General features: G+C 42.0%; 1 protein-coding gene across 1 annotated transcript; it reads left to right on the top strand.

Annotated features, from left to right (window-relative positions):
* Window positions 1-2,523: 2,523 nt before the first annotated feature.
* CNN3 (calponin 3) lies at window positions 2,524-26,265 on the top strand. Its single transcript, XM_040072289.1, has 7 exons — window positions 2,524-2,689; window positions 21,202-21,323; window positions 21,757-21,823; window positions 22,995-23,132; window positions 23,602-23,718; window positions 24,461-24,607; window positions 25,161-26,265. Exons 1-7 carry the CDS (start codon window positions 2,633-2,635, stop codon window positions 25,506-25,508), a joined length of 996 nt encoding a protein of 331 aa, XP_039928223.1. The 5' UTR covers window positions 2,524-2,632; the 3' UTR covers window positions 25,509-26,265.
* Window positions 26,266-27,175: the final 910 nt, after the last annotated feature.

Raw genomic sequence — 27,175 nt, 5'->3', positions numbered from 1 at the left:
ACAGACTTAGTCTCTTCAGAGCTCTTTTTCTCTAGTTTCCAACTGAAGTCATCAGCACGTGTTTATGATATTATGTGTGGTGGCTGAAGAAGTTATTACAATGTCACAGAGAGGATTAAGATTTCAGGTGGGGAATAATTCTCCTACAAATCCTCTTTCCATTCAAACAGCCTTAGTAATAAGAAATGTGGAAAAATAGGGCAAAGATAAGAGATTTACCCATAATTAGCCAGATTGCCCAGTATGCTCCAGCTGCTTTGTAGTGCACTGACAGGCTTAAATTTGCTTTGTGTTGTCAGAGCGATGCAAAACAGAATGTGTTTTTAACTACACTCAAATATTTCTTGTACAACCTCTTCCCCCAGGGTGTGAGCATATTCCTGGTCACAGAATAAAAGGCAGCAGTCGCCCCAAAAGATTGGTAATTTTTTAATCAGATGTTCAGTATCAACATAGAAACAACAAATGGTATTTGTGCCCTGCTCAGTTGAGGCAGAACCCCCACAAACAACAGGATTTATTTGAGGATAATTTAAACCTAATTGCACAGCAAGAAAATGGCAGGCCATATTTTTGTCTGCTATTAATCAGGACCATTTTATTCCAAAATTGATGAAACATATAATTTATGGAGATGAGAAAATCATACCAACAGTAAAGGTCTCAAACTTCCCAAGACACTGTATTGCAAGCAAAAATGATGGAGAGCATTAACTAACAGTGTCCCGATCCAACATCACTTAAGTCAATGGAAACATTTCCAAGGACTTTGGAGGATGTTCAATCTAGCCCTAAATCACATGTTCTCTGAGGTCATGAAAGATAAGTTTATCCCAACATGAATGTCTAAAAACGAATGAACTTTCATTATGTTTATGTGAACTGCCATTTCCCTCACCCCATTCTTCAGTTTCCTGCTTCTCTTGCACAGTTTCCTTTTCCCAATGGGTTCTTTAGGCAGTTCTGCTTCCTTTAATTAGGAACAGCCCTGGCTGTTTTCCTTAGAGGCAGCGCAGTGGAGAAGCGGTTTGAGCTGAGCTGAGCTGATCCACAGCACCACAGCACAAAACAACCTCCGGGCTGTCCTGCAAGTTCCTCAGGACTGTTACAGCCCCACCGCAATTCATTTGAAAGAGCCCTGTTGGTTTCAGCCGAAGTTAAACTCACGTAGTCCTGATATTTTGCTACAAAATCGAAGCACAGACCCGTTCTCTCTGTGGGATACCAAGTAGGTGGCTACGTGGGCCACAGCTCCAGCAGCCGGCCTTACAGCCTGCTGTGCCTTACACAACTGGTCCTACCAACTGATCATCTTATGGTTTTTATTTTCAAATCTGTTAAAATTTAACCGTATCTGAAAGGTTACTTTGCATGCGTAGGGTTACTCCAGCACTGAAGGTAACACACTGCTGTATTTTCAGGTCAGGACTTCACTCAATGGACCGAGTGTTCACTGTGTACTCGCTTTCCAGAGTGGCTTCAGCACCGAAGCCAGCCGCGGTCCACCGCTGGCTCCCAGGAACGAGCGCGCCCTGGGCTGGATGTAATCCCGCTAGTATGCCCAACACGCAAACCTCGTGCGTGCCCTGTGCTTTCCACAGAGGGACGGGACTCCCACGGCTCCCCAGCGGCCACTGACACAGCGCAGCGCTGTCCTTTAGTGCCTTAACGCCGTAGGGAAGGGGCTGCCCCGAACCAAACTCCGGAAATGCTGCGTCCCGCAGGATCCGTGCCCAGGACCACATGGCGCAGAGGAACTATGAGATGGAGACGAGCATGAGCTCGTCGTCCTGCCACACTTCAGTCTCACTCCGACAACTTGCACACGTCCTTCTTCCCTCTTGCTCCGTCTCCCACTGTTCCAAGTTTCGTGATAATCTCTAACCTTTTAAAGGAATTTCACAAGTAGCTCTGGCCACGGTGCCGCGCAAGAGAGCGGTTTGCATGAGCGGCCGAGGGTTTCCCCCAGCATCCGGCCGTGCTCGCGGCCGGTCCCACTCTGCCCGGGCTCCCCGAGCCTTCCTCTCCGGCGGCGGTCCCGCACCGCCCGGGAAAGGCCCGAGGGCAAGCACTGCCCCGAACGCAGAGCCACCGCCGTTCTCCCGGATTCCCAGTCCTCGGTGCCGTGATCCCGGTCCGGCGGGGGCTTTCCACCGCGTGCGACAATTCGCTGACGGGGCGGGAGGACCCGGTGAGCGGCCGGGCAACGCCGGACTGCCGCCGCCGGTCCCTCGCCGGGATCCCCGTCCCCTTCCCCGGGGCCGCCGCGGGCCGTGGCAATCCGCGGCGGCGGCGCATTCCGCGGCGGCGGCCCCCGGTGCCCGCGGATTCCTTCCCGCTGACGTCCCCCCGCTCCGCTCCGCTCCCCGCCCCGGCCGGACCCCCGGGCGGCGCCCGGCGGCGGCGGGCGGGGTGGGCCGGGCGGGCCGGGCGCCCCTCCCCGCGGCCCCGCGCCCCCTCCCCGGCCCCGCTCCCCGATTGGCGCGCTGCGGCTCCTGCGGCCGTGGGGCCGGGCCGGGCCGGGGGTGGGGGGAGGGACTAGAACTTTCCGCGGCCGCGGGCGGACTCTCGTCTCAGCCCGGAGCCGCCAGCGCCCGTGATCAGCGCCCCCGAACCGCGGGAGACCACCGACATGACCCACTTCAACAAGGGGCCCTCCTATGGGCTCTCCGCCGAGGTCAAGAACAAGGTACGGGCGGCGCGGGGTTCGCCGGGCTTTGTGTACACCGGGACGACGGGACGGGACGAGGCGCGACGCGACGCGGGGCTCCGTCGCCTCCGGCGGCCGGCGGGGGTCCCGCCCGCCTCGCGCGGTGGAGGCGCGCAAGGATGCGCCCGCCGCCGGCCCGGGACGGCGCTGCCCTTCGCGGCACCTCTCAGGAAACTTGCGAGCGCCGACGAGCTGTCAGCGCCGGGCGGACCCGTGTGCGGAGCCGCGATTCGCGTCGTCGCCCGGGCTGCACCTGCCCGCGCCGACAGCCCTGGCACGGGACATCCCGCTCGTGCCTTCTCCGCCCGCCGCGACCGGGCGGGGCGCGGCGCTGGGGCCCGCAGCCGCCCCACAGCCGGCGGAGCGGCGCGGCGCGGCGGGCGGGCGTGCTCCGGCGGGGCAGAGCCGGGCTCGGCGCGGGCGGGCCCGCCGAGCGGTGCGGAGCGCGGTGCGGAGCGGAGCGCGGGGCGGTGCGGAGCGGGCGCTGCGCGGCTCGCGCCCCCCGCGCGGCGCATTCCAGCCGCATGACATCATGGGCACGGCGGCGCGCGGCCAATGGGCGCGGGGCCCGCACAGACGCGCATTGTCCGCCCGCCCCGCCCCGCCCCGCCCCGCCCGCGGGGGCGCACAAAGGCGGCGCGGCTGCGGGCCGGGACCCGCGCCCCGCGGGGAGCCCCGCCGGCGGGACCGCCGGCACCGAGAGCCCGCACCGAGAGCCCGGCCGCCGCCGCGCCGGGGACTTCGCTTGGAAGCGGCAGAAGAAGCGGCGCTGACAGCAGCCGGGCCCCGCGGCCAGAGCGGCGGGAGCCGGTTGTGCGCGGCTTTGCTGAGGTTTTTGTCATGCTCTTAGGAACAAAAGGTGTCTCACGTTGCCCTGTTAGACCGGCTGCTACCTTGCAGCGGCCAATTACCTAATAAGAGGGAAAACCTTTGCAATAAAAACTACGCCGCTAAACAAGCGGGGATAAGTTGGTGCTCGGTGTCTTTATTCACAGGCTTAAAATCTAAACGTGGTCTTTAATAACCGGTTGTTTCGTGTCTGGTTTCAGCAGATCCCCAGATCCTGTTTTACTTGTAGCTGAGTAGAAAGGAGAGCAGGCAGAAAAGTAGTTACTTTCAACATTGTAATTTATGCTTCACAAAACAACATTTTGCTTTGTTTTTTTCTTTGCTTTCTCAGGATGGTTGAGGGTTCTGCTGCAAAGTTTGGTGACATCATGTAACCAAATGTCTTCCAGAATGGTTGCTTCCAGCATCTAAACTTGGTGATTTATCTACACCATTACAAACTGAAAAAAAAAAACCCAAAACAACCCAAACCTAAAAAAAGACTACATCGTGTTGTGTATTATTGCATGTGAATTAGGAAGAAAGTAGATGCTCTTCTACTTTAAAGATTATTGACAAAATTATGTAGCTTTAACATGATCCCTTAATGGGGACAAAATGGGAAGAAGTTCTTTGTTCTTTCTTTCAGTTTCTTATTGCCATCAGCTTCCTTAGGCCCTCCTTAGGAGCTGTTCCAAGCCTGTGCATTACCAGAGGTTTGAAACTGGTGTATTTCTCACCCTATGCAAAGGGGCTTCTACTTCATCTTGCTGAGTTTTGTTTTGCTCACATTCTCTGCCTTCAATGCAGGTATTGCAGAGAGGTGGATGTTTTGGGGCAGCTCCAGTTTACTTGTTTGCAGGTTTCTGGCTCGTTCTGTGAAAGCGTCTGTGCAGCAGTGCCGTAGAAAACAATTCAAGTGCACCAAAGACGAATGAACTCATCCCCTTTCAAAAACCCCAAGCAAACAAAAAACCCCTCCAATGAACAACAAAAACTCCGGAAGAGATGTAGCTTTGAGCTTTTAGAATGTTGTTCTCACTGTAAGAGGTCAAATTTCAAAGCTGTTGTGCTACATACAGGTATATTGTATACCTCCAATCTAGGTATGTTGCGTGGGTTTGTGGGTTAGATGTGTGTCTGTTCGTCTGTACAATTCTAGAGGATCAGCAGATAATGTCTCTGTAAAGATCAAAAATTCCTTTTCCCAGATTTTTCTGTCTCATGAAGGTTTGAAGAATTAGTTCCTGACTCTTGGAGGATCACTTTTTGCTGCCAATTATAATCAGACTTTCTATAATACTGGCCTTTGTGCAAACTATTGTGTCACGGGTTTTTTAATGTGCTGTCGGGGTAACATTTGTAAGTAGCTGTAGAACCTCCCTGCTTGAATGATAGTTACTCTTAAATACCCTTGTTTGAAATTTTCAGTGCTGATCCCCAAGCAGTGTTTTTCTGCAGTGAACAGACAGCTTCATAGCTATACTGCCTGAGGGTCCAGCTGTGCTGCATAAATAAAATCCCTTGGTTTTGGTTTTTATCCTTTATTTTCTCATTTGACATTTTATTAGTGTTCAGAGAGACCATTTGTTTGCTATGGTCTTTGAATAGATGACTATAAAATGTCCTGATGCTTTTTAAGAATTTAATGTAATTGAGGTTCAGGATTCAGTCTCTAAGCTTAAAATCTATGTGTATAGTTTGGTGTTTTGGTGTTTTTTGGGTTTTTTTGTTGTTGTTGTTCTTGTGGGGGGTTTTTTTGTTTGTTTGTTTGTTTTGGTGGTTTTTTTTTTTTTTTTTTTTTTTCCTTCCCTTTTGAGGTTCCACCCTTTTCTTGTTTTGCTCCTTACCTTAGTTCACACTAATATGGTATCTGGTCTCTGTTAGGGATCTCTTTTCCTCATTCCTACAGGGAAAGCATGGAATTTGTGTACTGGTTCCCAGCTGTAAGGAAACTTGTCTGCATGAGAAATGTGTAGGTAGTCAAACTAGTGTAATCCCTTTGAAGCTGATTCCCTGTTTACTTGAGATCGCAGGAGATAATTGATCCAAAACAAATATTCAGCGGGGAGCCCTTTAAACTGATGGAAATGGATGGTTTCTTGTGCAGGCAAGAAATAATTTTCTTCTTGAGCAATGGGGGAGTTTCTGCAGTACGTGAGGTTGACATAGCATGAGATGATGGTGCAATTAGATAAAGCTGCAAACTCGATTTTATATTTGTCTCTGATTTATGCTCCATTGTCTCTCTGCAGAAGGTGTGGAGCAAACAGGAACATTGGGCAGCAGAAGGAGAGGTTCCAGTCCATTCAGCTGCTTCCTAGTGGCTCCACCCTTGCCATGGAAATGTTATTTGTATCAGGCAGGCATTTATCTTCTCCCTCCTCTTATGTTTGATACAGTGCCAGTTTCATCTTCATAAGATAGTGAGGGTGGGCAGGAGCATGGTTTGTGTGGGGAACCACATTTTGCATAACGTTTGGCTATTGTGCATCCCTGACGTTCCCTCTGAGCCATCCCTGTGTCAGGAGGCTGTCACTGGTCACTACCATTTTCCAGACTTTTTAAAGACAGCAGGGGAGTTCTCCCAGCCCTGCAACTGCCACCCTGAAAGGTCAAGCCCTAGCGAAATGGAAGAGGAAGGGAAACTTCACTTTGTGAAGTGAAGGCTCTTAAACAAATGATGCCTGTAAACAAAGTATCTCCCTATTTTGCAAGTGTGCAGGAGGGCAGTAGTGTTTCCTGCTTTCCTTCTTGAGGGCAAATACTGTTTAATGAAAAAGAATTGAAGTCTGTGGTGGCTAATGCAAACTAGACCTAGGTATGATTATTGTGTTCCTCTTGAAACTGCTGAGGAGAAAATTCCTGTAGTCTATTTTACCTGCTACAGGCCAAATAAACAGATTTAATTGCTTAGAAATCATTTTTTTTTTTTTTAAATAAATATTTTTATCTGGGAACCAGATTAAAATCACTAGCTTTCAGGTTTTTTAATTAGTGATTTAATAGTGAGATAAGTTTTGGCTGTCTGTGGCTGAACTGAACCTCTCCTTTTTGTCACCCCTCCTTTCAAAACAGTAGTAATACCCTTTTCCATTCTTAAAATGCAACTCTTCCTACCATATATTTGCTTTACCATAGACATGCTTCCTCTAGACTATTTTCCTTTAACAAATCCTTAGGGGTTTGGTCAACAAATTTTGTGAACCCTAGGTAAGAATGTTTGCTGCTGGTAAAAGTGCATTTCAATTAATGCTGTCTGAAATGATGCAACAAAAAGTGAGCCGGTACTGGATAAAGGCAGTGAAAACTTAGGCTTTGAGAGCAGAGGAGAATATCTTCTGTCATCATAAGTGACAGTATAAGATCTCTGCATTCCTATTCTCTTGTATGTAGACATTTATGTAACTTTTAAAGTAATATCTTTCATTTACAAGTTTTGAATTAAATTTAAATGTATAGTTTAAAATAAAATCAGCCTGCATGACCATTTGCATTACACAGATCTTCGTTTTGTTGCACGGAGGATAAATAAGAAATCGAATGTTTTGGTGCTCTTAGAATTATTGTAATAGAAATATATACTGAAAAGGGAATTTCAGAGGAAATGGCAGAAGAATTTATAGGAGCAAGCATTAAACTTCAGTTTGCTCCAGTTAATTTATGGTTTCTGATAGTTGATCATGGCTCTCGAAGTTAATGTTTCCTAGCTAAATATCAATTTCACTGTGGAAATCACTAAAACTTTTCTCTTAGTGTCCAAATTTGGTATTTTTTTCAAAAAACTGTGAATTTCTTCCAGCTAGATCCAGGCATTGGTAACAGATCTGCAGTTCAAGTGAAATTCATAACTTTGTACTTAATGGTACAGTTTTGATAACTGAGTCCATAGCAAAACTGTCCATGAAGAGCAAATATGACTGTGGAATAATTCCATAGCAAAACTTAGAATTGATGTTTGGCACAATAACTACATGCATCACTAAAAACACATTAGCAATATAAAAAATGAGACCATCTCTTTGGTCAGTCTTAAGATGCATTTTTTTAACGTATCAGCAACCAATTTATGAGAATTCTCCAATTTGTTTACAATTTTCTACTGGTTACTTGTTTCTGATGCTTAGTTTCACTTTGACTGACAGTATTAAATTTCAGTTAATTGTGTTCATCAGCACTTGCTTGAACATGGCCCTGCTGCCCTCCACTTCCAAATCACGCCGTGTTCCTTTTCTGGGCAGACGCCTCCTGCGCTTTTGAGAACGTGTTTGCCACCTCAATTGCTGAAACACGAGTTCAGCCTCTTACCGGAAATTTTGCAAAGGTTTTTTTGTGGTTTTTTTTTTGGTTTTTTTTTTTTTTTTTTTTTAGGAAACCCAGTGAATCACTGGCTTTATTCAGTTGTTAACCTATTAATTTGTATTCTCCTAGTGTTAGGTCCTGTGTGTGAAGAGTTGTCTCTTCACTCACTTCTCTCATACTAACTGAGAAATTGGTATTAATGCAGATTACCAAGAATATTTTTTGTTGTTGTTAAACAAGGAAGGTAATCCAGCAGTGGAGAACCTTATCTACAGTGTTTCCACTCCTCTTCATCCTTTACTGTCTATCTCAGCGTGTCTACTCTACCTTGATGTGTCTGATCCATTTACCACTTTCACCGTTACAATCTCAGGACAGGTCTATTCTCTTAGGCACCATCAAGTATAGGTTTCCACGTGGCTACTTCAAGAGAAGCGTTAACACTACAGCAGTAATAACGGTGATGGAACCTCCGTAGCATTGGGTTGACAGCTCATAGCAAGGATCCATCTCAGCACGAGCAGAGGTGATTTGCCGTGGAAACACTTCTCTTGCCAGCAGCTGGGGCGTTAGCCCCCGTGGCTGTTCTGGACACTTGCCTGAGCCCACAAACAAGAGACTGGCCTTCGGGAGCCCTCACAGACCCCAGCTGGGAGAGGTGCCCTGTCGCCAGTGTCACAGCTCAGGAGCCCCCGGGCCGGTTAAACAGCTGTGTGGAAGTGGCTGCCCCGGGGACATCTGGCAGTTGTTGCTGTACGCCACTGACACGGAATTCGCTTCCTTTGCCCCAAGGTTTAAATCCCCCGTGGATCTTGACGCCTCCTTGCCGAGCTCAGAGCTGTCCTTTGAGGCCTCAGACCTGGAGCAGCGCAGGCCGTGCTCGGGCTGCGGGGCAGCTGTCACTGCCTGTGTTAAGCCCTGAGCGAGGGCTGTCATTTCCACTTCTGCCTCTCATCTTACACCATTTTTTTTGGGAGGAAGGTGATGAAATGGCATGGCATAGCCAGGATTAGCTACTGCTGCCTCATGAACATCGAGGCAGAGGTGGAGCCCACACGGGTCTGCTCCTGTGTGTGGGGACGGCACAGACAGAACTGCCAGTGCTGCACAAGTAAATGAACAGTGAGGATGTCTGCTGAAACTTTTGTTATGTTTAACCTTAGTAAGCACCCTGTGCCTGCGCTTTCAAATTTAAAGTGTCTTCTGTCCATGTATAAAACGTATTACAGTGACCTTGTTTATGGTGGATTAATAAACTTTTAGTAAATCTTACACTGGTGATAGAAAATCGTAAAACTTGCTAAGGTTAATTTTTAAGGATGTGAGATAAGTGTTTCGTATCCTTTGAATGCAAGCTCTCAATGTACCTCCTATGAGTAGAACACTTTCTGAAGAAAGCAAATAGGGCTTGACAGTCATGACAATTAAATGGGATTAGCAGCCTCAGAAAATAAAAACTATGATTTGCATTACAGTAATGCCTGCTTGTTTAAAATTTACAAATGAATGTGCTCTTGGTGTGGTTTCAGAGTTAGTTTAAAATTTGGAGAAAAATACTTATTATAGTCCTGTTGCTGAGTCAATACCCATAAAAGATACATGGATGGATGCACACATTCTTGTGGCACAGCAGCACATACCTGATTTTTGTCTCACCTTGTCTTTTTTTGACAGAACTTTAATTTGGATGCTTTTTCTCACCTGCAAATAGTTTATAATTTGCCTCAGAAAGTGAAGGATAGAAACTTCTTTGTACTCAGAATTGTTAGCTTCTGTAGCTGCATAACACGGTATACACTGGGCATCTGACACGTCCTTTTAAGGCAAACTTTGTAGAGATTCCCATCCCCTATGGAACTGTACAGGAAAGGCCTTCAGTAAAAATGGGCTGGAGGCCAGGACACGTAGGGCAATTTGAAACAGATTTTTTCTAAGTGAGATCATGTGAAAATCCTTCTTTTTTTCTTTAAGAGGGACTCTTTTGCTTAAAAATGCTTTTTGTAAGTATCTGATTCTAAACAACTCTTAACTTGTATAGCGGTGTTCAGCAGCAAATGCTTTCTTTTGAGTAAATACATTTGGTTCTGCAGTAATGCCTCATAGTAACTTATGTCGTTGTTTCTCTTAAGTGGGGTTGAATGACAGTGATTTTCTCAAAAACTTTTGACTTTCTTCAGGTGGGTGATTCTATGTTTGGGACTTTTTTTTTTAAAGCCTCAATAACCCACACTTGCCCTCCTCCCCCCCCTTTTTTTTCACCCCTCCTCCTCCGCAAACCAGTGCAGATTTTAGTGGATATTTAGAGGAGAAACATAATTGTACTTCTTGTTGCCTGTACAAAATGCTCTTACCCAAAGCGGACGCTGTTCTGGGTGTATAACTGGCAAAGGCTGGCAGGCATCGGTGCCCCTGGAGGAGCTGGCAGTAAGGGAAGGCCACCGCAGCGAGGATGAAGTGCTGCTGTCACAGCCACGCTCTAGTGCCCTGCTTGGACTGTCCCCAGTGCCTTGCCCAGTCCCAGCAGCCGGGCCAAGCAGGCTTTAAGCCTTGGGAGCCTGAGCTCGCCCTGGTCGCTGATATTTGCTCACTCATGGAAACCAGATCTTAACCATTCAATGCCTTTGCTGCTTCCCTTCCGAGATTCAGCCCTGTATTCTGGGGTCAACACAGGATTTTTCTTGAGGACTTTATTTAGGCAGACCTTTATTTAGACAACCTTTTGGTTACCGAGTAATCCTTAAAAAGGTACAGTGAAGTGAAAAACAGTATGTGGCTTGTGCGTACGCACAGGACCGGAACACCAAGTATTTGCCTAAATATTTCTGCACTTTCTTGCTGTTCTGAAATGCTTGCATGAAGATGGAATCTGATCTACTGAAAATCCTTGCTGGCTGAATTATAGATGGATTCTAAATAAATCTTCTTGCCCTGCTTTGCATGTTTGTACCATGGCTCTTCCCAGGATAAAACTGGACGTTACTATTACAAAAACCTCACTCTGTTGTCCTGCTAAGGAAGATCTCCTGTTATATTGCTTTCCTGCTGATACTCCCACTGCTACAGCCTCTTATTTATAGGTAGCATTATCTTAGTATCCCTGGTTTTGCTTGAATAAGAATAATTTCATTAAAAAACATTTTTCTCTTGTCCCTAATCAGTTGACTATATACTAGAAACCTTCACAGGAAAAGGTAAGGCATCAAATATACATGCATTTGGGAAGGGATTTGGTTAAAGTTAAACATTCATGGTAAAAAGCAACTCCTACCTTGCTGCTGACATGGACCCAGCAGAGTATTTCCCTTCTGTGTTGAGCATGGGCAGCACACAAGTCAGAGCTCAGGCCAGTACTCACCGAGCAGCAGGATGTGTGGGAGCAGGACCTGTACTGCAGTTCCTGTTGAGATTCCCACTGCATGACCAGCCTGAGCTGCCACTGTTTTAGTTCACTTCATAACACTGCAGGGGATCAATTAGAAGTTCTGTTATATATCAGAATTGGAAGTCAATGCTGTGTTAAGTCAATGAAGCATGTGTAGTTCAGGCACGTATCTGGTGTGCTAAGACTAAATGCTTTTTGCTTAATTTTGCAAGAAGCTGTTCCCTTACCTTGCTGATGTATTAATCATGCCCTGTGCAAGTAAAAAGTACAAGTAATGTTTGAATAAAGACTAATGACTTTTTACTATGGTCTGTCTTGATGGCAGTTTTTATCATTAATAAATGATGGTCTGAAAATGTCTTTGATATGGAAAGCTACTTCTATTTGAAAGAATCTAGCTGGATTTAATAAAAAGTAGACAAAGATTGTGAGATTAAATATCAGTGATAAAGGACTGGTCTTTGAATGGACGGAACAGAATTGGGATAAAATATAATTAACAAAGTTAAAGTTCAGTCAATGCACCTCAGCATTTTGTTTTCTGCCGAACAATAATGGAACCTTAAATAATTGAGGACTGAGACCTCTCACAGTCATTTGCAGCACAGCCTTGCTCACACGTTCTTCTGGGTGGGTATTTCAAACCTACTCTTAATTCAGCAGTGCAACATAATGACACAACTTGCCTTGTAACATCCTGAGTTTTGGATGCAGTGTGTATGTGCATCTCCTACCCACCTCCAGCAGTGCCAGCTGTTCTTTCTACTTGTGTTGAATAGCTGAAAAATAGTGCTTTGAAATTTCTACAGGGTACTGAATCAGAACCTGTTACTTTGAAGTTTGACTGTCTTTTCTACTTTCACACTTGTACTTTCTTCTTTACTCATAAACTCCAGTGTAGCAGGCTTATGGCTTGATTTGTATATTCCTAAAACTACATTTTCATTAAATAAAAGGTTGAGCTAGAAGTACATGTAATCATAAATTTTTTCACTTTGTCTTACTTTCCTTAGATTTTCTTCTTATAATGTATATTATTAGAAAATTAAATAAACATTTTGTAATGTGCTTGTGTTCACCCTTTTTAAAAAATATATATATAATTATAACACTTTTTATGTAGTTAAAGCACAACTTGTCTGGGTGGCCAAATTCAAAATAGTTTTCAGTGTTTCCTGGCTCAACCTTGTGCATCGCCTACTGCACTTTAATTGGTCAAAGATATATGTGAGAGGGGGTGAGGTGGAGGGCCAAAAGCAGCAGATTATCAGTCTTTAATTCTTTGTGCCAAGTTCATTCTTGCAATATTTTTGCTGGCAGTAAAGCAAAACAAGAATATGAAGCTGTTGATAGACAAGGTCTTCTAAAGCTTAAGGTGTGAAATCTGCAGTACTTGTGCTTCTGCTAAGAAAACTAGCAATGGGAAAAATTACCTCAACAAGAAAAACTTGCTATGCATGAACTGAAAGATTTTGATCTACTACCTTTATGAAAGATAAATCTAGGCAGCTCTTAGTAGCTAGAAGCAGCTAAGGAAGTTCTCAAGAAATCATGTCTTTCACCTAAATTACAAAAAAAAAAAAAAAAAAAAAGCCAGATTGAATCATTCTGTGCAAGGATAGTAAGAATGAGAGGAATCTGTGTTTTCTTTATGAATACCGATCACAGGCACCCCAGCCTGTTCACCTAATGTGAGTTTGTGGAGTTAGATCAGTGACAGGCAACCATCAGTGTGATCAGTGGGAAACACTGAGCACCATTCACTGGGAAATGCTGTCACCTCAGGACCTGCTGTGTCATCTGTTCATTTCCCAGTCAAGCCTATGCCTGGCATCACAGCTGGCAGCAAGGAATCACGTACACGACCTTACTGGGTCGGCGCAAATTTGAGCGATAAGAGTCTTGAGGTTTGCCTTTGGAAAAAGCGCTGAGAAAATGCAGCATGGACTGTGCCTTTGCTGGAAAGGCAGAAGGAATGTGTTTGAGTAACTTTTATAGCAAAGACTTCAGCTTTCTTTAGCCAACTTTTCTGAGAGGTATGTTTGAGGTACGTGCTTCCTGCTGTAGAACGTAATTACTCTGGGTAAGTGAAGAGAGTTTGAAGAGAAAAAAAAAAAGAGAAGAAAAAAGTTGTGGAGGGAAATGAAATAATCAGACTGCAGTCCTGTTTGGAAGGTAAATTTGAAAGACTTGTCAACACAGTTAGGCCTTGGGGAAGGGCTACCGAGTCACAATACAGTTTGCTTATAAAACTACATATTTGAAAGCCATTCAATAGGGGAGAAAAGTGAATAAACTTGAAAGAATATATAATTTCCTGGGCTTCTTTAGTTTAGAAAGATTAGAAAAATATTCTGAAAAAGATTTGAGTGATCATAGATGTTACTGTTTCTGTTTGCAGACTCCTTCTAGGCTTTGAGAAGGACTGTCCCACCAGAGTTACAGTAACAGTTTCCTCAGGAGTTGCTTCCTGGGTTACTACTGGAAAAACTGAATTGTTTTCAGATGCTTTGGAATTTTTTTTTCTGTTTATGCACCAGATTGTTCTGTATGATTTTTTTTTCTTTCCCCCACAAAAGAAGATTAACTAGGCATCTCTGAGGTCTGTCGGGTTACCAGGATTTTCCATGCAGCACTCAGTGAGTTGTCTCAGGAGACACTACTGCTCATGATGTCAGAGCCTGTTCAGATTTGCTGTGTCATATCAGTCATACTGGGAGTGGCTTTCAAAGCAAGGAGAATTCCATTCCCATCAGGGACTAACAGGCTTTTGGCCATTGGGCTGGATCAGCTGTGTCTTAGCTGAGAACAAATTTCATATCCCAGTGGTTTTTTGAAACAAAATCTAGCAGTGGTTTAAAATAATAGTGGATATTACTGGAACCATGTTCTGTGAAGTAACATAAATAGTTCAGCAATATACAGACTAAATAAACAGAGCAAAGGAACTCGATACCAAGAGGTATAAAATATGGTGACATGACCAGAAGGTGCTACAGTTGACAGTGGAAGCTGATGGCTAAGGAGAACTGGAGTTACAAGCCGGAAAGTTGTGACTATAGCAAAACATGATAAGAGCAAAAGGCACAAGAAAAACTGAGAACACGTTTGAGAAAGTGAGAGCGTTGCAGTAGCTGCTGAGAACAAGAGGGAGGCAACATTCAGTCCAAGGGCAGGCGTGTGTCCGAGTTGTTGGTGCACACTGGGGGAAGAGATGGCAGCACTGGCTTCTTGAATCGTTTGCAAAATGTTGTTAAGTCCTACTGGACAGCCAGGGAGGAGAACACTCAGTCCTTCCAGCCAGCTGATCTGGCAACAAGCACCATGCATGACTGCAGGTATCTGTACTTGTAACATGACTTGGAAACTTTGAGGCACAGAGTTTAAACTGGTGCTTATGGGAAGAATGCCAGGAATTTTGGATTAATGCTCATCCATCTCTTCTTTAAAGATTGTAGCCTAAATTTTGATTTACAGAGAAAACAGTGAGATGTTGGCAGGGTATCAGTTATGGTACACATAAAAAAAAATACGGTTGAATATTAAGCAAAATGGATACAGCTGTAAAATTTTTGTGCTAAGTAGCATTTTGGGATATAATGAGATCTTTCAGTAATGTTAATGCAGTGCTCTCTGGCTTTCTGTACAATAGACGATAATGACAGGAAAAAATGCATCTTCAAATACCAGGGCATACTGAATGGTGGCTTTGAGTTTTTGAAGTACTTTCCTCTTTGGTTTTCATCTGGATTGTCACATTTGTGTTACATTTGGGGTTCTTGTGCACAAATATGCCTCCTCTGACACTTGCTTTTGCATGCAATCCAGGTCAACATACGTGAAATTAGGAGGGAATTTTAATTTGTCCTTATGATGAGAGCTCATTGGGTTGGTAGTTCCAATGGCAAGAAGCTCCCCTTGATAATCACCGTGGTACCCTGTCACTTCTTCTTACCCACTTGCAGTAAAAACCAAAACTTTATATTTTTCCACTTTTGAGCTCTCTGTCTCAATTTACAGTGTGCTATTTATTTACGCTATGACTAAATAATCAGTGATTATGTCCTTGCCACTCTGTCACCTCTGAAACTGAAGATTAGATAGGTACAGTAATCTGTTTACACCATAGAATTTTAACCATAAAGTTTTAGCTTGCTTGTATAATTAAAAAAAAAAAAAATCAATCATTCTCCCTCTTCTCTAATGAGAAGAATTTTCTTTTCTGTGCCTTTTTCTTGGTTATTCACATAGCCACTAAACTCTTAACACTTTTCTTCTCCCAGGTATGTGAAAATTTTAGATAAGTGATTCAAATGTGTGTTCTGGAACAGCAGGTGATGAACAGGAATTCTAGATAACAATGTGGTCTGCCTGACTCCCACTTCTGAGCCGTAAGGGCTGTCAAGAGCTTCTTCTGCCTTGATACCAGGGGAGAATTTTGCTTTCATCTTTCCTCATACCATCATAAATCTTTAAAAAGGGGAGCAAAAAGATTTCATCACAAACTAGTGCCAAGCAAATAAAAAAGAAGTATCAGCATTGGTATCTTTGGTCTCAGCGGGACAAATCACTGCTGAAGATAGTGCTTATTTCAATGCAAATGGTGTTTGCAAAGGCAGCACTGAAACCACAGCAATTCAGTTTCACTCAGACACTTCTGAATTAATAAAGATTGAAAAGTCGATACAGGAACAAATTGCTGCTTAAAATTGAAACTGTACAACCTTAGGTCTTAAAACCTGGAGTTTTTCATTTGTTGTTTTTATTTGCTTTCAGTAGTGTATGATCTAAATGTGTAAAAGTAAAATTAATATTAAACCCCCTGGCTAGACATGGATTAAATTCTGTACAAGATGATTATGCTCCTATACTTATTAAAAATTCAGTAAGCTTTCTCTGCTAAATCTTGTATTTTAATTGAAAAATTAGTAAATTTGTGTCACTTTAAGCAGGAATATAGCCCATACCAAATTTCTGCCTATGAAGAACATTAAAATCCAAAACTTAGGGCTCTATCTATATTTCTGTCCACTTTGGTGAAAAAGCATATATGAAATCTCTTCCTTTGCTATCTTATCTTAGAGTGAAGTCCTGGTTAATTCTCTTGCTGTACATGGCCCTGTACTTTATTTACCTTGGAAAACCAAAATTTACAACCTACTTTGCTGCAGTTTTATATGTATATACATCTTAAGTTTTGTCAACAAACACAGTTCCTGTAACAGAGCTGTTGATGTACTTTGACAAGCACATGCTTTTGAAACTTATGTCTAAAAAGGCAGTTTTTTCAAATGCCTACTACTACTTTAAATTTAGCATGCTGCACATTAAACCTTTGACTCCTGCTGGGAAGGGCAGGAAGCCTGCAGCTTTAATCAGAAATTTCATCAGAACTAAGAAGTGCAGGCTGTTATGACATGATGTTTAACTTCAAAAGTTTAATCTTTTATACCTGCTTTTTAACTTAGTACGATTTGTGTTTGCTAGTCCCAGTGTAAAAAGAAGTGCAGTGTGCTTAAACTCTTCCTTGAGATCCTGTTACAGTATTTTTCCAGAGCAGCAGCAGCAATATGGCCAGCTGAACTCCCAAACTGGAGACCTGGCATACACATAGCCTTTAGCGTACAGCGTGTACTGTGTAATTTGGAAAAGATTAGTATAAAAGGACGACTCAAAGTCCATATGATATCAGTTATGGTGTGAAGTACTGGTTAACATCATCACTCAAACTAAACATGCTGCAGGCACACGGAGTCACTTCAAGGGACACACAGACACATCGTTAAAGTTGGCCAGCAGAACTCAGCTAGCTTCCAGGACTTCATGAGCTTGATAAAAGCAGTGGTGATTGTTACTGTCCCTGTACTACACATGGACAGAGGATTTTTCGCTCTAAGATCTCCCAAAGAGGAAAGTCCTACCTAAACAGAACTAGGTGTGAGGATCAGGTGTGAAGTTGCCAGAGGTATCAAGTTTAACCCAAGGACTCCAGCCTGAGGCATACATTGGCATAAACACACGTGTATCAGTTTGTTATAGACAAGTAACACCCAGCCTTTTCCTTCCACAGCCTTGGATCACCTATAATTTTGACCACCTGTATAAACATTGGTTTCCTTTCAAACCTTTCTATTAAACCTGCATCTCTGAAGCTCAGCAGAAAGAGCAACACTGACAACTTTATGTATCTTTCAACATATGTCATAAGAAAGAAATGAACAGTTGGCTTCCTGCTATCTTATATTAAACTTCTGTAAAACCTTATATCCATTGCTACAATTGAATCACTTCTACAGTATTCTGAAACTCTAGGAGCTTTTTTTCATGGCAGTGATGATACTTTGAATGAAGCTGCTTAGCTACTGCTTTCATCTTCAGTAGACAATATTTTCTTTTGCTGTAGACTTGTAAGATTTAAGTATCTTCCATGAAAGTTCAGTATTCATAAAGGATCAAATGTTGGCATATTTTGGATTAGTAGTAATGGAAAAAGACATATTTTTTTTACATTCATATCAAAGCCTCTGGCTTCACCTCTCAGATAGAAATCAAACAGAAACTGGAACATCTCTGATATCCACATGTGGAAAATATGAACTATTCAGTAAGAGTGTTATATAACTTCTCGTTGTGCCATTGGGAATAGAAGAGCTAAGAATTCAGAATAAGCTTAATGCCTTATTTCTGGTAGTATCTGACCTGTCACTCTCCCTGTTTAATCCCTTCTTCTCGTATGTTCTTCTGATAAAGATTCCACATCTTTAGCTTTTCAGGTAAATTGAATAAAATTTGCTGAGAAACTAGCACCAGTTTTTACTTTTTGTAACTTAGTTTCCCACCAGCTCAAAAATTAGAACAAAAATAACATTTTTGGTGCTGTGGGAACTCCTCACATGTAAAAGCATTTTTTACTTCGTATCTCTAAATAACCACTGTAGTGATACGCCAGGGCAATTTAAAACCTCTTGAAAAGCTCAAGATTTGAACACATGGTAAAGTGCTCCAACATAAAGTAAATATTTTTCAGAAGTGATAAAATTCCACCTGATTACTTCTAAGGTCCCCAAGCAATGGGCTCAGCAATTTAATATTCAGTTCAGTTGTAATCTTACGTATGGAATGCACTTACTATTAAATGAGGAAAATTTCTGCCTTTTTTTCTTTTATAAGAAAGATTAAAATAGCCATACTTGCAGAAGTCTTAAGGGTTCTCACTCTTGCTGGCTTCCATATTTACTCTTTTTTTTTAATATTGGGAGGGAAAATATTAAACTATGTCTCTTGGTGGCTTGATCACAAACTTTTTTTTTTTAACCAGTGTTTAAAAATAAGTTAAGTGGTAGAAACACAAGTCCAGTTCTATTCCAGAAGATTTCAGCTGCAGGGTGTCTTTAAGGTGCACTGTCTTTAAGCTACACTGAAATTGCCTAAATTTTCAGAAAGCACAATGTTGACTATGTATGTAACTAAAGAATTGTGGGGGAGATTAGCTCAACCCCTGCTTTGTACCCACATGGTACAATGGTGATTTTAGCACAGTATGAGCTGCCAGTGTAGAAGTGACCAGCCCAAATTATCTGCTGTCTTCTAACTGGAGCATTGGAATAGAAAGTTCTGGTCTTTCTGTAAATCCTGTTCCTTCATTTGAGGTGGGGTACAGAAATAAATGATATGCATGTCTTGCCTGTACACATAACCTAAGGTTTTGAAGGTGAGGGCACTTTTGCTAGATTTTAATAGGCTCTCTAACGTGTAAGAAGAGTACGATGCTACAATTCCGTTTTTTGGGGAAGATGTTTTGGTATCTTCCTCCCTTGCATATATATTTATTTTCACACAAAATCTAACTTACTCAATTCTGTCCAAGACTGCTCCTTTTCTATAATTTTGAACAAGCTAGTTGGGTTCTGCCAGATGTTACTGGGGAGACAAATTAAGGCTGTGATCACGTAAGCTTTGCTTCCATAGGAAATAAAAATATCCATGAAAAGGAAGGAGAAAGATGACAGCTGATTTCATACACCATTTTCAAGGTGTTACCCATCCCCTACTATTATTACTGTCTCTGGAAATTAATGTGGTTGTGCTGCTGCTGTGCTAAACTTAAGGGAGAAGCAAGGGGGGCTATCTGCCACCTAAGAGCCAAGACCACAGCCACGTCCTTTGAAGCTGTGACCCTCAGTTAGCTTTTCTAGTCTGCATCTAATCTGAGATAATATCCAAATGATGTGATTAAAAAATAAAGTCATGCATTTTCCTTATTATCTTCTACAGAGTGCTGCACAGCATTTTACCCCTTAGTTAAGATCTGAATGCAGGAATGGCTTAGTCTATTATTCTGATCTGTAACTGAGGCACCAGAGCACTACTATTACAAATAGTCTAAGGAAAATAAGTATTACTCAGACAAGTTTTTGAAGTAAAGCCAGAGATACAGGAATTTTCCATTCCCCTTAGAAGAAAAATAGGGAACAGAGTACTGTAATTTGTAGTTTGGTCAGTTTGGAGTCAGGCATTACCTATGCTAGCCAAAATGTAGCAATTGCCTCTATCCAAGTAATTCAGCTATGTTGGAATTATAATCTCCTTCAGTGTAAATATAGCTGCTAATTGCCAGCCTTTCTTGGCTGAAGTCTTAAAACTGTATGTAAAAAGTCTCAAATGTACATTTTGATCGAATGGCTGTACATGAGTTTCTCGTTACGTGTTTGTAAGCAACTGGTGTAGCTGAACTGAGTTTCCACGTTAGAAGTACTGCAGGTACGTTCTGTGCTTGCCTGTCAGGTTTCTCACGGCGGCTCCCGCACCTCCCACCCTGCTCACTGACCCATGCGCGACAACTAACGAAGGTGCAAGTGTTGCCAACCTCTGCTGCCAGTGGAGGTTATTTATCCCACACAATCTTGTGCTCAAGATAACTTGTTTTGTTTGTGGAAAAAATAGCGATGATTTCAGTGATAGAATCCATTTTGTCCAACTTGCCAATATTGAAAAGGATTGCAAAGGTGACAGGTTTAGCCTGAAGGAAGTTGGAGCTGCTTTTTGGTGCATTCGGGGTGGGGGGAACAAAGGGCAGAGTGAAAGAACACAGATGCTGTTGACAGCTAGTGGTGTTGAAGTTCACTGCTTTTAAGCATACCTTTCACCTGGGTTGATTTCTAGTGACTGAAGCATAAACTTAGACACAGAGTAGTGAAGTCTGAACATCTGGAAAATTAATTTTAAAGTCATCTCACTAACAAATCTGAGCTTCTGCTTGATGCCTTAAACTTCAAAGATTATTGCAGGTTTTCTTCCTTTGCAATTAAAAAATGAGATCACAGTTTATTTCAAAAGAGTCTTCATGAAGGTCAAAGAAAAAAGAAATGGCAGGGATACTAAAGGTTAACGATAAACCAAGAAAGCCCCCAGAATCCCCAGCGAGATAACTCCTAATGTTGTAGCAACACGGAAAAAACTTACTAGCTCATCTCCATCAATCATAAACTAGCTATAAAAGCAAACCCACTATAATCTTCAGCTGAATAACTTCAAATCTATTATATAAAATTTCTCATGTAGAAGTCTGCATGTGAGCAGTAGTACTGATGGCATGGCAATTCGGAATTCTTGTGTTCATAATATACTATTTCCCTTCCTTACTTCCTGCCAAAGTACAACTTGGGTCAAGTATTTTTTTCAAAAATCGTTCCTCTGCAGCTGTCAAAAGACTTTTCAGAAGCTCCAGGAATTCTTACTCAAGGAAAAACTGTTACATGCTTAAAAGTGCTTTTTCCAAACAGACCTTTAGTAAAGCCATGAAAATTATAGTTAAAGGGATAAATTACTTACATCTGTACTCTGATGTATAAAATACAGTTTAAAAATCCAGCAATAAATTTACAGGATGACAGCTATAGCATACTCTAAAATGGAATTGGGGTGGGGAAGAGGGGGTGATTTCTCTCCTGAAGTAACTTTATGACTGCTTGTGTTACAGATTGCTCTGAAATATGACCCCCAGATAGAAGAAGATCTGCGTAACTGGATAGAAGAGGTTACAGGGCTGAGTATTGGTGCAAACTTTCAACTGGGATTAAAAGATGGCATAATCTTATGCGAGTAAGCATTTATTAAGTAACATTATTTTTAGGAGTTTTCTACTTTCAAGGAACTAAGGGACTTTCTGAAGATTTCCCTTCAAAAGACATCAACAATTACAGTCAAAGATAGCTGACTGTAGGGTGGGAGGCAACTTCTTGGAAACTGTTGGAAAAATGAACACTTAAATCTCCTTTATATTTCAGCTAAGATTTCTAAATTCAATGGCACAGCTCATTTCTATAATCAAGTGGCATGCAAAAATTCTTACAGTCTGTTAGACTTGTGAGACCTGAGAACTGAGCTAGCCAAGTGTATGAACCAAGAAATTAACCATTTTGATGAAACTAATGCAACTAGTAAAGCATGAGTGGAAGTATTATATAATGCCTGCACAGATGGTATAAGGATGAGATTTATTGTTTAAGCATTTCCCTCTTTTTCACCTCCCCAGGCTTATAAATAAGCTGCAGCCAGGATCAGTGAAGAAAATTAATCAATCAAAACTAAATTGGCACCAGGTAAAACAAAAAAAAACAACCTCAGAACTACACCTCTAACCCCTTGAACCCCCAAACAATACTTTTGTTCTGTATTAATGAATTTGTTGTGATAATGTTACATCTTAGTATATCTTAAATCTTAGTAGCACCAAGTACATGTGATACATGTCCAAGAGATGAGAATGGTGCAGACATGAACAGTGTTTAACAGAATGCAGCTACAGCTGAGGTGGTTCATCAGTGGCAGTTGAGTAGCTGTGTTTAATAGCAGTGCTTTAGCTGTTCAGGGAAGTGTCAGGAGAACAACCCAGAGCTCTATAGCAGGGCCTTTTCCTAGCTAAAAAAAAAACCAAAAATCTTTTTAATAAATCACAGCTGAGTTTTCCATCCAGGCAGTGCTGCAAGCTTGCCTGTACCTAGACATCTCTGTATGAAGTATCCTCCTGAGAAGGTGTCTGGAGAGGATGCAACATCATTTGGAAGGGTTGCTGCCTAGAGTTACTACCTTCGCTTTTTCTGGGTCTAGCTTAATACTGTTATGTCAGCCTCCTTGTTTCCTTGGCATTGAACACTTCTAAATACAGGCAAGGGTTTTGTTGGTTTTTTTTTTACATTTTAATGCCTCTTAATACTTCAGAAGGAAGGAGATTCAGTCCTTACTCTTTGTATTCTGTATTGCTTTCAAATTTCTACAGCAGATAGTGCTGATAAACCCTAAAGCTTATTTATCCCAAGATAAGTCCATATAAGGATCCCATCCACATAGTTATGGTTTTATTTTATTCAAAATTATGAGTTGCTGAAGTCACATGGCATGGATACTATGTCATATTTTCTAATTTTGAAGCAGACTTTAGATTAGAATTTCTCTTGGAAGGGACAGACAGCTGAGACGAGTTTTCTTATCAAAGCCCACTCTAACAAAGTATATGGTACTCCTTGATGGAGGATTGCCAGGCTGGATAACTTCTTAGTCTGATTTCTGAAATCATTATTAGAACTAACAAAAAATAATCCCAGACTTCCCACCGGTCACTCTTAACCACATCAACTGTTTTGTCTGGTTTGCACAAGGCAAAGAAACAAGCAAAACAAGCAAACAAACCAACCAACACAAGAAGGCTTTTAAATTACTTAATTCCTGATTTGAAACACGATGTAGAAAACTGGCTTTTTTGTTTCTGTTTAGCTGGAGAACATTGGGAATTTTATCAAAGCCATCCAAGTCTACGGCATGAAGCCACATGATATTTTTGAAGCAAATGATCTTTTTGAAAATGGAAATATGACTCAAGTACAGACCACTCTAGTAGCACTGGCAGGTCTGGTAAGTATTTGTACCCCTGGCATTGGTCCAAATCCACATGCCGGTTCAGATGTAGCCTTAGAACCCATGTAAATACAGAAAACAGCATCCATCCTGTCAGGAGAGGACAGACAGTACTGAGAGTCTGAGATACTGCTGAGGTTGCGCTTCAAAGGGCTGGGTACTCCCACATGCCCCAGGGAAGGCTTAGAGTTCAGATTGGGGGTTCCTGAGTGCTTCCATGTGCATGCACAGCACCGGGGAAGCTCACAGGAGAACACTGGTCCCTGCAGAATATCCTTTTGACTCAGGTAGTTTTGGAGTGCCACATTCAAGTGGTGTGGGGAACTGATACCTTCTCTCAGCCCTGACTCACAGTCTCATGGAGATAGACCTGCTTGTGGCATCATTTCAGAGCCCAGGCTTAGGGTGTGGAGACAGAAAACACACTTCAAACACTGAATTTTCTATTTTCCCTCTCCCTAAATAGGCAAAAACTAAAGGTTTTCATACTACAATTGATATTGGTGTCAAATATGCAGAGAAACAAGCACGAAGTTTTGATGCAGGAAAACTAAAAGCTGGTCAAAGTGTAATTGGCCTTCAGGTAAGTATGAAATTCAAGTTTGCAGTTAAATTGTTACTATCGAGAACAACTTTCTTGTTTTGATTAACTGATACATTGTTTATGCAAAACCAGGTACAGAACAACAATGTATTCTTATCGGAGAAGGAGGAATGAGGTTTAAATTCTTGTAAGCAGTTGATTGGCTTTATAAGCTCAAGTCACTGCCTGGAAGGTTTGTTTGTTTTAAATCTGCTGTAAGGGTGATAAGAAGGAAAGGAACAGCTAATATTAGCAGCATCATCTCTGTCTTTTAAGGTGGTTTCAAAGTAGGAGTCTTTAACCATCCAAAGTTCTTTGTATGGTAGAAACTTTTTTCCTCTCCTCTTTCCTTAGTAATCAAAAAAGCCAAAGTAAAATCTTAAAATTCCTTTGGCAGAGAAATTGTGAATCATTACTGTCCATGGTAAAAGTTATTTTTTACATTTTGAGGCATACATCCATTCCAATTGCAATGCACTTGGGAAATGACAGTCACTGAAATGCCTTAGGATGACAGTTGCCTTTATTTTTCCTTTGGAAACTCAGTAAGGAAAAAGGGTAACTTATTACAGGTAGTAGTAAAACTACATGAGAAAAACAAGCACTGAATTTTTTTTTTTTTTTTTTTTTTTTTTTTTTTGTCAGCCATCATGGTTACCAACCATATTTTTTTCCTTAGACAATGCTTAATGTACAAATAAAAATAATTTCTTCTGTCCACTTCTTCCTTCCCCCAATAAAGATGGGTACCAACAAGTGTGCCAGTCAGGCAGGCATGACTGCTTATGGAACTAGAAGACACCTCTATGATCCAAAAATGCAAACTGATAAGCCATTTGACCAGACGACGATTAGCCTACAGATGGGCACTAACAAAGGAGCCAGTCAGGTAAGCAGGACTGTGACGTGCAGGATGGACACAGCTCTGAGCCCAGTGGGACAGGAGAGCCTGGGGTGGTGCCCAGCAGCAGTCTGACTCTGCAGGCAGCAGTGAGGGGCTGCAGTTCAGCTGTGCTCTTGTGCAGTAATTGAGGAACTTGAAGCTCTTATCATAACCAGTGTGTTCTGTGCTGAGTGTCTTAAGGCATAAAAATGTCCCGGTACTTCTAAAATTTCCTGCTGGCAGTGTTACAGCAAGAAAAAACAGTAACTTCATTTTAAAGTATTAACTAGACAGAGGCAAAAAAGAAATTGCTTACTGGCACAATCTTAGTCAGAATACCTAGTATATTCTTTTCAAAGAGGAACATAAATTGGACCTTTCTGCAAGGACTTTCTTCTGTGACTTACCTACTAGTGAACACATGTTACTGTCCTGTGTTTTGTTATAATTTAATTCCTGCTTTTCAGCACTTCCAGTTAGGCATACAAGTTGAAATCAGAAATCTAGTAATCACAGCTCCTGACCTTCTTACCGAACCTCTACAATCCTGTTTTGTTAGGCTGGTATGCTGGCACCAGGTACCAGGAGAGACATCTACGACCAGAAGCACATATTACAACCCGTGGATAACTCAACTATTTCGTTACAAATGGGTACCAACAAAGTAGCTTCGCAGAAGGGAATGAGTGTGTATGGGCTTGGACGGCAAGTGTATGACCCCAAGTACTGTGCTGCACCCACAGAACCTGTCATTCATAACGGCAGCCAAGGAACAGGAACTAACGGCTCAGAGATCAGCGATAGCGATTATCAGGCAGAATACCCAGATGACTATCACGGAGAGTACCAAGATGACTATCAAAGAGATTACCATGGTCAGTACAGTGACCAGGGCATTGATTACTAGCTCTGCAACGAAAGTTCAGTATTAGTCCATTATTTTATTCAGTAAGAACGAAACTAGCCTTGTGGAATTGTTACCTGTCTTTCCTACACACTACACTTAATGTACCTAAAGAAATACTGCCTTACATACATTCCTTTCTCCTTTCTCTGCCCTTTCCCTGTCTAGTTGCCTTTAGTGCTGTAACAGTTGTAGTCTACAGCATAAACAGTAACTGCATATGAAGTAAAAGGAATACTGTGAAAGGGGGAGTGCTCTCATACAGCCAGGTTGTTTCGTAAGGAGCTATGCATTCTCACAATCTCTACTTAAGTAGGTTTTTACATACCAAGTTAAGCCTTCATCTTACATATTTACAGCTTTTCTCCGGAGGAGATAAAAGAATCTCATGCTTAAAGTTATATGTGGTCTTTGCCAATTAAATTTAAGATATCTCATTAGTGATTTAATATCATTGCTATGTTTTTAAGGTATTGTTTGCTAATGGTAAGTCCTGCATTAGACATGTGCATTTGTGATTGTGTATTCATTCCATTATCAACACTGACCAAACTTAGAAATAGTTGTCTTACTAAAAAGGGAGCTTGTACAAAGTCTTGAGCCAACAGAAGTTCCATGATCGATGGTGCATTTACCTTTTATTGTGCCATAATATATCCATGTAGAAATGCTTTTTTCTTCCTTGAACTGTATTTATTGCCACACTTCTCAAACTGATCCCATTGTATTTTTATAAATAAATATTTTTTTCTTAAAGGTACGTAGATGATCTTGTCTCATTTGTTATGCTACAAGTCTTAAAGATTAGATGTCGTAAGAATGATTCCCAGATAAGCGTCACCTTTGCCTGTTTTAAGAGTAATGTAGAACTCTGGTCTGTTGCAGTTTGGGTTCATTCTTTTCCATGGGATTTAATCTAACAATCTTGTAAAAATCTCTCAGGAACGAGTGACACTGACTTAATAGGAGAGGAATGTAGGTCCTTCACAGCCGGGTTCACTTCCCCTCCTCATGACTCTGAGGTTATGGCCAGAGATCCTTAGCTGTTCACTAAATCCCTGACATTTTCTCAAGGCAAACGAGGATTGTACATATTTGTTGCTGCCTATGCTTCAGCCTGTTTCCTTAAAACCATCACTTGGAGAACTCAAAACACCCTTGCTTTAGATTATGTAAGGAGACACACAGTCTTTGTTCCTGCTGGTCTGCATTCCCAGGTACTGATTGCAGAGCTTTATTCCTAAATGGAGGATGCTTTCCTCCTCACCATGGAGTGCAGAGAAGCTACACTAATTTACCTGCACTGTTTTTAAAAGGAGAAAAAACAGCATGTGTCAATGGGGACCAATATTGCAGTTTCTAACTTCTGTAAAACAATTCAAAGTTATCTTAGAAGTGTTCACTGCAGTTTAAACATAGACATATGAAATGTTTTACATTTGCAAGTTCTGGATTTATGAAGGATTTTTTCCTCAAGACAGGAGGTTGTTTGTGCATGCTCCATTAGTTTCTGTTATCTTTGAATGTGATGTGGTGATATGACTTCCAGCTGACCTATTTGTTATGTAAGTCTTAAGCTTATTTATTTTACAGAATTTAAATTAGAAAGGCTCTCTAGAGGTCACTGGTCCAAGCCCTGCATCTGAGGCAAGAGAATTATTAGGAAGAGA

Source organism: Hirundo rustica, chromosome 9 (genome assembly GCF_015227805.2).
Source record: "Hirundo rustica isolate bHirRus1 chromosome 9, bHirRus1.pri.v3, whole genome shotgun sequence".
NCBI classification, from domain to species: domain Eukaryota; kingdom Metazoa; phylum Chordata; class Aves; order Passeriformes; family Hirundinidae; genus Hirundo; species Hirundo rustica.
The sequence above is the reverse complement of the archived record's forward strand: the minus strand, read 5'-3'. Positions and strand labels throughout refer to the sequence as shown.

Coding starts and splice junctions, on each gene's coding strand:
- CNN3 (XM_040072289.1), top strand. CDS start 2,633: ATGACCCACTTCAACAAGGGGCCCTCCTATGGGCTCTCCGCCGAGGTC. Junction 23,133..23,601: donor TAGTAGCACTGGCAGGTCTG/GTAAGTATTTGT, acceptor CTCCCTAAATAG/GCAAAAACTAAAGGTTTTCA. Junction 23,719..24,460: donor AAAGTGTAATTGGCCTTCAG/GTAAGTATGAAA, acceptor CCCCCAATAAAG/ATGGGTACCAACAAGTGTGC.